The sequence below is a fragment of the Bos indicus genome, chromosome 12 (assembly GCF_029378745.1).
Source record: "Bos indicus isolate NIAB-ARS_2022 breed Sahiwal x Tharparkar chromosome 12, NIAB-ARS_B.indTharparkar_mat_pri_1.0, whole genome shotgun sequence".
NCBI lineage: Eukaryota > Metazoa > Chordata > Mammalia > Artiodactyla > Bovidae > Bos > Bos indicus.
In genome coordinates this window covers 77,409,824-77,422,208 of record NC_091771.1, presented here as the reverse complement: position 1 = coordinate 77,422,208, position 12,385 = coordinate 77,409,824, and the positions used below count along the sequence as shown (strand labels likewise).

At 40.4% G+C, this 12,385-nt stretch overlaps 1 protein-coding gene across 8 annotated transcripts in view; it reads right to left on the bottom strand.

Annotated features, from left to right (window-relative positions):
* MBNL2 (muscleblind like splicing regulator 2) overlaps nucleotides 1-12,385 on the bottom strand; it is a 161,730-nt gene that overhangs the window by 33,591 nt on the left and 115,754 nt on the right. For 5 of the 8 annotated variants that reach the window (XM_070800400.1, XM_070800403.1, XM_070800402.1 and 2 more), the window contains 3 exons: nucleotides 9,964-10,227; nucleotides 4,193-4,246; nucleotides 3,399-3,552 (listed from right to left, as the gene is read on the bottom strand). In XM_070800400.1, the coding sequence (XP_070656501.1) occupies nucleotides 3,399-3,552; nucleotides 4,193-4,246; nucleotides 9,964-10,227 (472 nt within the window). The remainder of the gene's footprint in view (nucleotides 1-3,398; nucleotides 3,553-4,192; nucleotides 4,247-9,963; nucleotides 10,228-12,385) is intronic. The other 3 variants (XM_070800404.1, XM_070800406.1, XM_070800405.1) reach the window with 1 other exon arrangement.

The following is a 12,385-nucleotide window of genomic DNA, read 5'->3' as shown; positions in this document are numbered from 1 at the left end:
AAGTCTACAATCTCTGAGTAGGATTATCGGGACACGTCCATGAATCATATATTCCACTTTGCAGCATAAGCACAGCCTCAGTTTTCCCATCTGCAAAATGCAAATAATTATGCCTTCCACTGGCAGAACTATCCTGAAGAGTAATGTGATAAGAACACTTACAGGAACTCAGAATAAACCTGTCAGAGAAATGTCAAGAATTATTATGCTGCTATTTTTGTGTGTGGTTTTTGTCACTTTCTTAACAGAGCAAAGGAAAAGTATAACCACTAGGTTAAAATAATTCCTATCAAAAAAGGAAAAATCCCACTCACTGCCAATGTGCTAGGGCATCAACCAGGGTGATAATTATATTACCATGGGTTTGGGGAAGAATCCCATATTTTGCATAATATTTTATATTAGTATCTCTCCAGCCTGGAGGCAGAGTTCCTAAAATTCAAAGTTGCATTGTATCAATGGGAGAATTTTAGCAGTATATTAAAAACTTCATTGCGAATTACCTTTCTTTGCGTAACTTCCAGGAGAACATAAACACTTTTTGTTTCATCCTTATGATAATTGTTAATGTATTTATAGAAAAATCAGTTAATTTAAAAGTAATGAGCCCTTCATTTACCAATTTAAAAAAAATTTTTTGAGCATCATCAAAAAAAGTTTTGAGCATCATCATTTAATTTGCAGGATTTAAAACAACAATGATTAACAAAGACTGATTATCATCATTATCATCTTAAATTAGGCTAAAAATGTGGCCTATGAGAAAGAAAGCTGAAATAAAAACTACAGGAAAATAAACACTGAATTTTCTGTTATGGAATTAACTAAGAGATGGACTATGCTGTGTGTGTGTGTGTGTGTGTGTGTGTGTGTGTGTGTTTGCAAGTGCACTCAGTCACATCTGACTCTTTGAGACCCCATGGACTATAGCCCGCCAGGCTCCTCTGTCCATGGAATTTTCCAGGCAAGAATATCGGAGTGGGTTGCCATTTCCTCCTCCAGAGGATCTTCCCGACCCAGAGCTCGAACCCGAGTTTCCTGCCTCTCTTGCATTGGGAGGCGTATTCTTTACCACTGAGCCATCTGGGAAGCCCAGGACTTATGCTAAAATCCTTTTAATAAAATTATTCTTTCATCATTTAAAAGAAACATGTGAAAACTTCACAGAAGTTGAAATACACTTCAGAGCATGGGATCCACATGTCTGTTCACTATATCTATATCATGTTACAGATGTAAATACTTCTAAAGCACAGAATTAAGTGGACTAGGACCCACTGTTCGGCTCCCAAAGCTCACTCAACAGAGGGTTGCTGGACACATTTGAACAGTTCTTAAAGAGTCCAGCAGAGGGCGGAAGTGCACAACCACAGCACCCAGCACAGCCTTTGGGCCCTCTACACGTGTCTTACCAACTCTAATCAGGTCATGGCAAAACAGGGATGTTATTTGTTCTTGCTTTGGCAGTCTTTAAGTGGTTTCCAGGTGAAATATTTTTAAATGAGAATTCTTCCAGTGATTTGACAAAAAGAGGAAGAGTTAAGTACGGGTTAGAGGCCTTCAGTCTTTTGCATGGCTTAGCTCCAGGCTTTCAGAGGCATTCCCAGGAAATGGTGGTGGCATTACCACCCAGTCTTCAGAAACAGACTTGCCTTTTTCTGTTTTCCCCTCAGTATATTCTTCCATATTTTTTTCTCCCTTAAAACATCTAGTGATGAGGTCTATAAAATAAGACACTTGGAGAAACCACACAGAACCTCAAGAAAAGTTTACCTTCTAGTAATTATTTTATAAACATGTGACATCAAGTGGATTACAAGTACTATTACTGCTGTGCTACAACTGCAACCAATTAAGGCTGTATTCGGACAAGAGTGAAGCCCTGATAATTACTGATTTAGAGACTCACTCTATAGGTCTGTGAGTCTATTTATGTTAAGAGAACTAAACTAAGAAAACTGTTCGCTAAGAACCACTTTACTCACACAGTTGATATTTTTACTACAATCTAAATATTCTTAATAATAATTCATTTCAAAGTATAGATTTTATATGAAGAATAGGATAGAAATATTTATTCAACTCCCTCCTATGTTAATTCCAGATATGCTACAGTATTTAAGAAAATGGGTAAGAAACCTGAAAAGTCCACCCAAGTGGATTGGGATCAGAATGCTTCTTTAGGATAAAATTGTTATTCATCTATATTGACCTTTAAGTCACTATTACAGGATGAAAATTTTGACTTCAAACTAAGAATTCAATGGACAGTCTTCTCACTAAAGCTTAAATCACTCCTGGTTCTTTAAAAAAAAATTTTTTTTTTTGGATCCTCTAGCAAAGTTTAATTTGCAAATATTATCCCTGCGTTTAGCTCAGATTAAAAGGTCAAAACCCCAGCCATTTATGGTGAATCTTTGTGTTTGTACGTGTATATAGGTCTGTGGTCAGGCAAATGGGTAAAAACATGGAGGAGGGTTGGCATGTATTGTATTTTTGCTTCTTCACTTTTATCTGATGTTTTACATCAGACTCCAAAAGAGGACTCTGGCCTCCACATATGGAGGCCGGCTGGTGTCATGTCATGTAAATCAAACTGGTCTCAGGGTAACTGGGTTCTAGGTCTTTTTCTCATTAGTCCTGCCACCTTGGGAAGTCACTTCACATTTGGGGGGCCTCAGCTTTCTCATCTGTAAAACAATCAACTGGATGCGGAGATCACTAAGACTCCTTTAACCTTCAAGATTCTATGATTAATAGAATTCATTTCTTAGTAGAACGACAGAGTTAAGCACCTTAGCACCTACTATTATCAGGCATTGGCTTAGAAATTGAGGATAAGAGGTTTCTATATTTGTGAACTTGGTGGAAATTGAGAAGGATGGCAAAAGAGAGAGAATGGATGTAAAAATATGAGTAGAGGATTGCTTTAATTTGAATAGCCTCATTTTGTTTTTTTGTTTTTGTTTTTTTAGTGCTCTGAATAGGAATAGAAAAAAAAAAGGTTAGTATTTACTGGAATTGCTATTTTTAGGTCATTCAGGGTTAATGACAAGTTTCAAATGTCACACATAAGAGGTCTTCTTTACATAAACAATTTTACACAGTTTGTGTAAATACGAGAAACCCAAAGCCCTAACTGCTATTTGCTTCTCATAGGTTCAGTCGGTCACTTAACTCTACAGAATATTTGGCTTTAGAATCCTAACCGTCTTTAGCTATCTTCCCAAGCAAGGTAAATTATCTAGATAGCTAGGACAATGACAAGTTTCAGGCTGTATTTATCGTACCTTTGAAAAAGCAAACTAGATGCCACCAAACAGCTTAAAGGAATGAGAAAGAAAGCACATGACCGGAGGGCACACGGACACAGGACTTGGAGCTGTCAGGGCACGCACCTGTCGGGATGAACGCGGTGTGCTGCTGCAGCTGCGCACTGGTGAGAGCCTGCTGGTACTGCAAGACGCTGGGGTTAAACACGGTGCTCGCACCGTTGCTTTTTTCAAGTGCTTGTCTCTTTGGTAAAGGATGAAGAGCACCAGGAGGGAAGGCCTAGAAGTGAAGAATCGGATAAGACATGTATAACTCAAAGTAAACACACCTTCAGTGTCCACAGAGATCATCAATCGCAACAGACTTTTAAAAAATGACAGCTAAGGAGATGCCTCTGCCATGCACCTTAATTTAAACAGCGGCAATGTCGAATGAGTGAGAACTTGTTATTGCGAGCGAAAGCATGACTTCGGTAACCCCAAAACGGTAGCATCTTAACTAAGGAAAAGAAAAACTATCAAGCAACAACAGCGAAAAATGACTTCAGCTTTTAAAATGAGTTAAACTATTCTAAGGGGGGGAGGGGGAGGAAGCATTTGTGTTATGAATATTAATACCTATTCTTTTCTTTAACTAAAAATGGCAATTTCTTGAATTTAAAGGTTAATTAGGATTATCATGAGCATTTTTTACGAGCCAAGTAATTTAAATTTGCTTCACTCTTTTGGAAAAGGTATTAAAATTTGTTAGGATTAATTTATTCCACATATTACATATGAAAATGAGATGGCTAAACACCTTATTGAATTTTTCTCATTAAACATAATGATTGTTTGCAACCGATATTTTACAAGTAATACAAATCTCGATGGTTCTCTGAAAAGCTACATGCAAAGCGAAAGGTGAAAGGTCAAAGTACCAGGTCTACAGATGCTTCGAGAGGTCGCTTCATTGCTTTGGCAGTCGACTGAGTCTTTTAATAACAGGCAGCGAGCACATGATGGCAGTGGGCCAATGGGATTCAAGCGAATTAACATACAGGTAAACAGCAAGCAGAGGTGCATCATGGGAACGGCATTGCATTGTGGATAGGTGAGAAGGAAAAAAATATTCTGAATGCAATATACAACGTACAAAACACTAGGCATGCACAACAACAAAAATGTTCTCTAAAGAAATGAATATTACACCTTAAATTAGTATTGAAGCAAAAATGCATCTACTATACCTTAGTTAAAAGCATATAAGAGAGTAAAATATAGATGTTTGAAATTCAGGAAAGTTAATTAAAACAGCAGCTTGCATACACACCATAAGCATTTTTATATTGCTTCAGAAAAAAATGCAAAACTTTCAAGGGCCACAGGATTGAAGAACTTCTGATAAGTTAGTTTTCAAATATAAAATAATGAATGCACTATGTATAAGATCCAAGTTGAAAAAAAAATACGTCTTTAACTTTCATAAACGTAAATTTTAATGACGATCTAGCCTAACAAAATGAAGTGGCAAACTGAGACAAACAATTCAGGCAAAAAAATATTCAAACACAAGATTATCTAGGCAAAACGGTTTGGGTTTGGATCTTAATTTTTTGTCTGAATTATGTGGATAATTGTCTCAATTTTTCTCTTCACTCTGCTAGTGTGGATCTGGCAATATGCAGTAAGCTTCCAAACTTAACACGTTTTGAATTTGAAGAGTAGGTTTCTCAAATTTCCATTTCATTCCACCGTATGGTTTCTAATGACTAACTTATCTTCCATTCTGTTTTCCACCACATTTGAATTTTCTATTCAATTTATGGCAAACAACTTACCGGGATTACACTGAGAAAATACCCTTTAAAGGGTATCGGGTGTCCTCGGGTATCAAAATAATTTTATCTAATAATTCTATTCGTACTTTTAACTACAATCAGTGACCAACCCACTTAATGAGAGGTGGAACTCGTGGCTAGAACAGTACAATAGCTAAAAATAGCAAAAACAGCTACAAAATAGCAATGAACTGCTTGGAATGTAAGAAGTAAGATCATATCTGTAACTTATAACCATCCTTTGGGCAGATAGTTTCATTTAAACAGCTGAAATAATAATAAATAGTGATTGGTTTAGACCACGATGAGAAAATCTTCCTGTTCCTTGATAACTGTTGTAAGAAATCTAAAAATTTTATGATGGAATTCTATGAAAATAAAGTCAAAGGAATAGCTCCAGCAAAAAAAAAAAGAAAAGAAAAAGAAAAAGAAAAGAAATACCCCTTTTCTATGTTTAGCACAATAGGTAAATCCCCAAGGCTTGTATAACAAATACAAAATGTTTTATTCTAAAGCTCTGAGTTACAAGTATGGCATTTGGAAGAAAATGGGATAGTATTTAACCCTTAAAATAGGAATAATGAATGACATTTTCCTTGGCCAATAAAGAGCTGTTCTTCATCATTTTATGTTTCAGGATTAAAAGTATGAAAGTGACAGGAGATAAAGGGCTAATGGTGAGTTGGTGGCGGGCGACTAGAAATAACGTGGAAAGGACTGTAGGGAGAGAAGAGGTTTAGAATGGCCAATGGAAAAGATGTTTTGGAAGGCAGTCTGGATAGAGGCCATCACAGAGAAAATCACTGTTCTACAGGCAGAACTGTGAACATCTGAAAAAACCAACAAGATTCAGAACAAGAAAGCGTTGCATATTCTTTCCTCCAATGTCAGTCTGCCATGATGTAATTTTCATGACACCACTTTTATTTTTTTATTCCAATATATTTTTACATTGCTAGATAATAAAGTTTTTTTTTTTTTGCTTACAGTAGCCTATACTAACTACATAAGGCTCCATAGCCTGTTCTCATAGAGTGCACTAACATTAACTGGATCAAACAAAGGGAACGCGTCAGTCACTCAGTCGTGTTGGACTCTGCGACCCCACGGACTGTAGCCCACCAGGCTCCTCTGTCCATGGGGTTCTCCAGGCAAGAATATTGGAGTGGGTTGCCATTCCCTTCTCCAGGGGGGTCTTCCCAATTCAGGGATCAAACCTGGGTATCCCACATTGCAGGCAGATTCTTTACTGTCTGAGCCACAGGAAAGCTTATTAACTGGATGGTTAAACTCAAAATCATTTTGGCCTGGACTTTCTGGATTCCATTCTTCCCTTCACTTTTTCAGTCCTTGGGAGATAAAGAACACACCTACTCTTGGGTTGATCTTTTCTGATATGCTAACTAGGAGAGTGATTATGTCTCTAAAGCCTGGTGCTTGTGAACAAAATTTTGAACAAAAGATCATTTAACGAAGTCTCCGAGTAGAAAAAGAGATACTAAGTATTTCTCCCTAGGATAATCACCTGAAAGGCTAATGTTCTCTTTTTTCCAATCCGCATTTGATGAATGTAATTTCCATCAAAATTATAATAAACTAGGAATTTAAAGAAGCTGAGAGCTCTAAAGTGAGCTGGACACGGAGAGCATCTCTCTTTCTACCACTCACTTGGGTTTCTTTACTAGATGCAAATATCTTGTCTTTTCAAGGAAACACACAGCTCCTGGAGTGGACATATAAATATCTTGCATGTCTCACGCTCTGAGGGATATGTGTGGAATGTATTTTAAAAACTGTATGGGTGAATAATCACGTTATAATGTGCCTTTGTAGTACACAGATGTTCTGTTTTAGAGGATATTATGTGACTGCAGCCATGTTTACCTATATTGAAAAATCTTCAGGCTTAGAGCAGACCTCAGAGATCCCCAAGGCCAGTGAACCTTGGGAGCATCCTTAGGCACCTACGCAGAGAACCAGATTCTCTTTAATTGAGCCCCTACTATGTGCCAGATACTGAGCATCCATTCTAGCTGGCTTCACCACCATTTCTGATCCTCTGTCCCCTCTCCGAGCCTTCTCTATAGCGTGTGTGCATGTAGCCAGGCATTTCATCTTCTGGATCAAGGAGCAAGCCAACTTCAAGGCAAGCGAACCAACTGCCCAGCCTTAGAGGTAAAGACCAAATCTGAGGAGTCAAGAATCGTGGACGACAGTAACCAGAGCTGCCACTTCAATGCAGAAGAAAGGGATATGGACAAGTAGGATGGAATTCAAAGTTCCTGAACATGTTTTCGTGACTAGCTGATGGCAGCTGGTCTTGTTTCCTTTTACAAAATAAGTATCTTCTGGTGCAGCCCCATTTTGGTGTGTGTGTGTGTGTGTGTGTGTCTGTGTGTGTCTGTGTGTGAAGAAAGACTGTTGTCTTGAAGACCAGATATCCTTTGTGTTAAAATTACCAAAGAGAAGCTCTGACTTATTTTCACATTTGAAAAATTCTGGTGAGAACGATGCCCATGTTTTAAGAGGTACTGTACAAATATAAGGCTCTAAAGGAAAGAGATGCCTCTTTTTCTGGACTCAAAGCTTTGAATTCATTTTCAGGGTCCAATTAATCAAAAAAGCAGAAATTCCTGGACAACAGTAAAAACTACACTACAGAAATTCTTGGAGCTCAGGCATGGAACCCAGGTGAATGGAATACTAATATCTTCTGGCTGCAATCATCGCACCCATTCATTCTCTTAAATAAAATAATCATTTTTCCTTCATGGTGCTGAGTAATCTTGTTACTAGAGTAAGAAGACTTTGACTTCATCCAACTGTAACTGGTTTCAAATGAGCCTCTCACTTTCAAAATACACTGCAGATTCAGTAACTTTCATGTCATTGTCAGAAAGAACCTGATGCGTTTGTTCTGAAACTACATTCCTTCGGGTTGTCTTTGTTGATGCTGCAAGCCCACCTGAAGTATCAGAACTCCAAGCCCAGCACAGTGTAACAATCGAGGCAACTATAGCAACTAAACATACTGACATCCACTCTAACAGCCTTTGTGCATTCTGATGAGAAGGGTGTGCAACTGCACGGAAAAGGGCACGTAGATCAGCAGTTTAAAGAAATCAGGTGGTGTGTATAAATGTAATGGCATTTCTTCTCTTATCTCCATCAACCCAGGTCATCTACCATTGACTTATTCCAGGTACACTGCTCCTTCAATGATTGAAGAACATATTGATTATGTAGATGTTAGGACTGCCACTTCTCTCCTTCAATGATTCAAGAACATGTTGATTATGCAGATGTTAGGATTGCAGGTAGTGTGTGTTGTGTTAGTCGCTCACTTGTATCTGACTCTTTGCAACCCCACAGACTGTAGCCAGCCAGGCTCCTGTGTCCACGGAATTCTTCAGGCAAGAATACTGGGATGGCTTACCATTCCCTTCCTTCTCCAGGGGATCTTCGCCACCCAGGGATCGAACCCAGGTCTCCTGCTTTGCAGGCAGATTCTTTACCCTCTGAGCCACCAGGGAAACCCACTTCCAGGTAACAGGCAGATAAATCAAGGCTCAGATAACTCAGATAAATTCAGAGCTCAGCGCTAAAGGTTAGTACCCGTGGTTTGTTGTATTTAACAGGTATCTAAGGAATAAGGACTGATTTTTTCATAGTTCCAGAAGCTGGACCCCATGATGCATTTCCATCACGTCATGGAGGACAGTTATCCCTGTCATTTACTGAACTCCAAGCTCCCCGAGGGCAAGGAAAACTGCCTAATTTATTTATTCCATCCACCAAGTGCCCGATGAGCGCCAGGTCTCATGGATTATCCAGTGTCTATCACACATTAAAACACACCGACGTCAAGCCAGAGATCTCACACCACAACAGATTAATTCTACAACCCTGTGCGGGTGGTGCTCAAACTTTGCGGCACAACGGACTCCCCGGGAGCTGGAAAAGAAAAGACGCATGCCCGGGCCACACCCAAACCAATTAACTAAGAAAGGGGGAAGTGGCTGTCCTCAAAAACTTGCACGTGCCCTCAGGTAATCCCAGACTACAGAAGCCTGGCTAGTGCAGTCCACGGAGTTGCAAAGAGTCGGACTTGATTTAGCGACCGAACAACAACAACGTGTTCTAGGCAGGTGCTTCTCAAACGTATACAATCCACCTGGGGATGTTTGGAAATTTAAATCCTGATCCCAAAGGTCTGGGGCGGGGGCCTGAGTCGAGCTTTAACAGGCTCCCAGAGGTGCTGGGGAGGCCTGTGTCTGTAACTCAGGGGACTTGGGGCTAGCTTCCAGGCCTTTTATTATTATTATTTTTTTTTTTCAAAGCACCATCCATACAGCTCCATCTTCATCTGTTTCATGACTTGATGTTCTGCACAAATTTTCTTTTAGGGAGAGAGCGAGTTTGCAGCATGGCCTTTGTAATAAGTAACAAGAAGTGGGGAGCAAAAAAATGGGGGCAGTGGCTCCCGGCCCGGGGCCATCCTCCGCCCGGTTCTTCTCTCTCCCCGGCTCCGGGCCGCCTCCCTGGTCCTTCTAGCCCGGTCCCGCCCGCGTCCGCGCTCCGAGAGGCGCGCTGGGCTTGGGGAGGGGCCCTTGCACCCACCCCCGGCTTCCCTGCGCCCGCCTGAGGGATTTACTTATTGTGCTGCGAAGGGAAGGAGGGAGGAACGGAACAAAACGAAAACGAAACGGGCGGGGCGGGGAAACCACAACAGGACGGAGGCAGCGGAGCAGCGGGAGCGCCAGCCGGCCCCGCTCCCGGCGGCGAGGCGCGCGTGCGCGTGCCCGCGCGGAAGGCGCGGCTCCGGGCGCGCGGGCTTCGGGGAAGGTGCGCGGCGCGCGCGCCCCACTTACCATGACTGTGGCCGCGGCCGCGGCTGCCTGGGCGGCCACCGCGGCCTGGTTGGCTTGGTGCTGCGCAGCTTTGATTTTGGCCTGCAAGTGTGCAGGAGGGTGAAAATATTTGCATTTCTCCCTCATGCAACGCCCCTTTATGTAATCCATACAAACGGTTACGCTGTTGTCGTTTGTGTCGACCATGGTGCTGTCGGCGGGGTGTGCAAAGCGGCAGTCGGTCTCTCCCCGGGCACAGTTTCCTCGCTGGAACTCCCTGCAGACCTAGGACACGGGGGGAGAAGAGCATGTGATGCAGTTTAAAAAAAAAAAAAAGAAGAAGAAGATGCTTTCCCGTTCTTTGAATGCTGGCTTTTGTGCCATTTACAATCAACATTCGATTATCCAGAACCCAAGTCACTGGAATCCCGGGCAAACTATGATCACTTGAATTTTGCTTCGCCCTGTTTGCTGAGGTGAGAATCTGTATTGAGCAAGGAAGTAAAAATCTACACTTTAGCTAAGATAACAGAAAAATCAACAAGGCTCCCATTGTTCTTGGGTTTTATTTATATTTATTTACTTTTATAGAGAAGGGAAGGAAGGAAATAAAATATATATATACTAATTCAGAGATTATATACACACACATATATATGTATAAAATCTGGTCTTCTGTATATAACTACATCTCCTACCATGACAACTCTGGGAAGTTGTGGGGTTTTTTGCATGCAGGGATCCAGCCACAACATCATAGCTGCACAATTCCAAAAAGAATTAAGGAGAAGTGACAAACTTGTTTCTCCTCCCTGAGGACGGGAAGTGGGGGGCAGGGTGAATGTGAATACTCCCGTTTTCCCCTATATCTCTCCTGCTGTACAAGATAAGGTGGGCTTCTAATCATGGATTAGAAGAACTATGATACCCAAGACACCAAAACTTTCATTTCAGTCACAATATTATTATTTTTGACAATAAAGAAAAGATAAAAAGGAGAGAAATATGGGAAGAGATAAAGCAGGGCCTGGGAGAAGGAAGTAGGATAGATTTTGAAGTGTTGATGTTTCTTTTTCTTATTCTTCAGTCCTTAATTATCCTGAAATCTCTAGTAACTAAAATGCTCCATCCTCTGAGAATTCCCATGGATCAAGAGTTAACGGTATAAAGAAAATTTTCCTTGGAATTTAAAGAGTATTCTTAATCTTGCCCTAAATATCAATAACATGAAATAACACAAATAAGAAACAAGTTATAAATATCTGTATCAGAGAAAAATTATTAGTGAAATGGTAATTTCTTCTCAGGCTCTACATCCAGTGTTGATGTGCTTAAGTGGTGGTTCACATCTTGATCACTAGTGACTTATAGGAAGGGTCACTGACATGACACTGGAAGCCTTGTGAGAGTCAAAGATTCTTGGGAAATACAGTTTCACTGATCAGTGGCCAGGCAAGTTTGAAGGCCAAGCAGATAAATCACAAAATTATTAATTGTTTCCTTCTACTTTGGATATTATCCAACATTCCATCTTTAGCTCATAAAATGTACAAAAGAAAAATTACTAAGCCGTTCCCACAGACTGTGAGTAAGCCTCCCCTTGTAAGTGGAGCATTTACCTAGGGGCTCTGTGTGCAACCGACTTCATTCCTGCTTTGAAATAAATTGCAAGCTGCTTTGCTAAAGTCCTCGTGAATCACTTTTATATATGTCTTTGTCTGCCAATCCTGTTGGGAAGGACAACTTGTTCCCAACTCGACTGATTTAATTTGTTTTCTAAACCACACAGTCACGTACTGAACACGAAAGCTTCACAGGTCCACCAGGTGGCGCCCCAAACACTTTTCCAGTCCCGTGAAAGGTCTGTTCAATAATCACAGGGGTAGGCTGGATCAAAACCGTAGCGATGGGAGTTTATAGTCTTTTCATTTGGGGATCCATATACTTCAGAAGGAAGCTGGTATTAGGCAACATTTTATCACTTTCAAGATTTATAGAGTAAATATTTAAACAAATGCACACTGAAAAAATCATTCTCGAATGATCCCAAGATAAAGCACAGTATATATCCTAATCTTACATATGTATCACCTAACTATAATTGGTGATCAAATTTAAGGAGCCCTTTGAAAAATCTATCAGATTCTTTATACTCCATATAAAATGCTCTATTAAATATCAGAGGATGGAGTAGTTAAGATAAATGGATGCCCTGATTAAAAAGAAATTAAACCCAGTAAAGTTAAACCCAGGTGAGCTGGTTTGACTCCTGATTTAAGAATTACATTTTACAAATATATGAATTTGTTTTCTTGACTTTTCTAGAAGACCTGAATGTCAGTTAAAGAAAATATCTCAAATCAATAATTAGACTCTCCCAGGCTCTAGTTCCCCGTGTTTACCTACATACAACCGGGGCTGCAGCGTGCTGGAGCAGCCATAC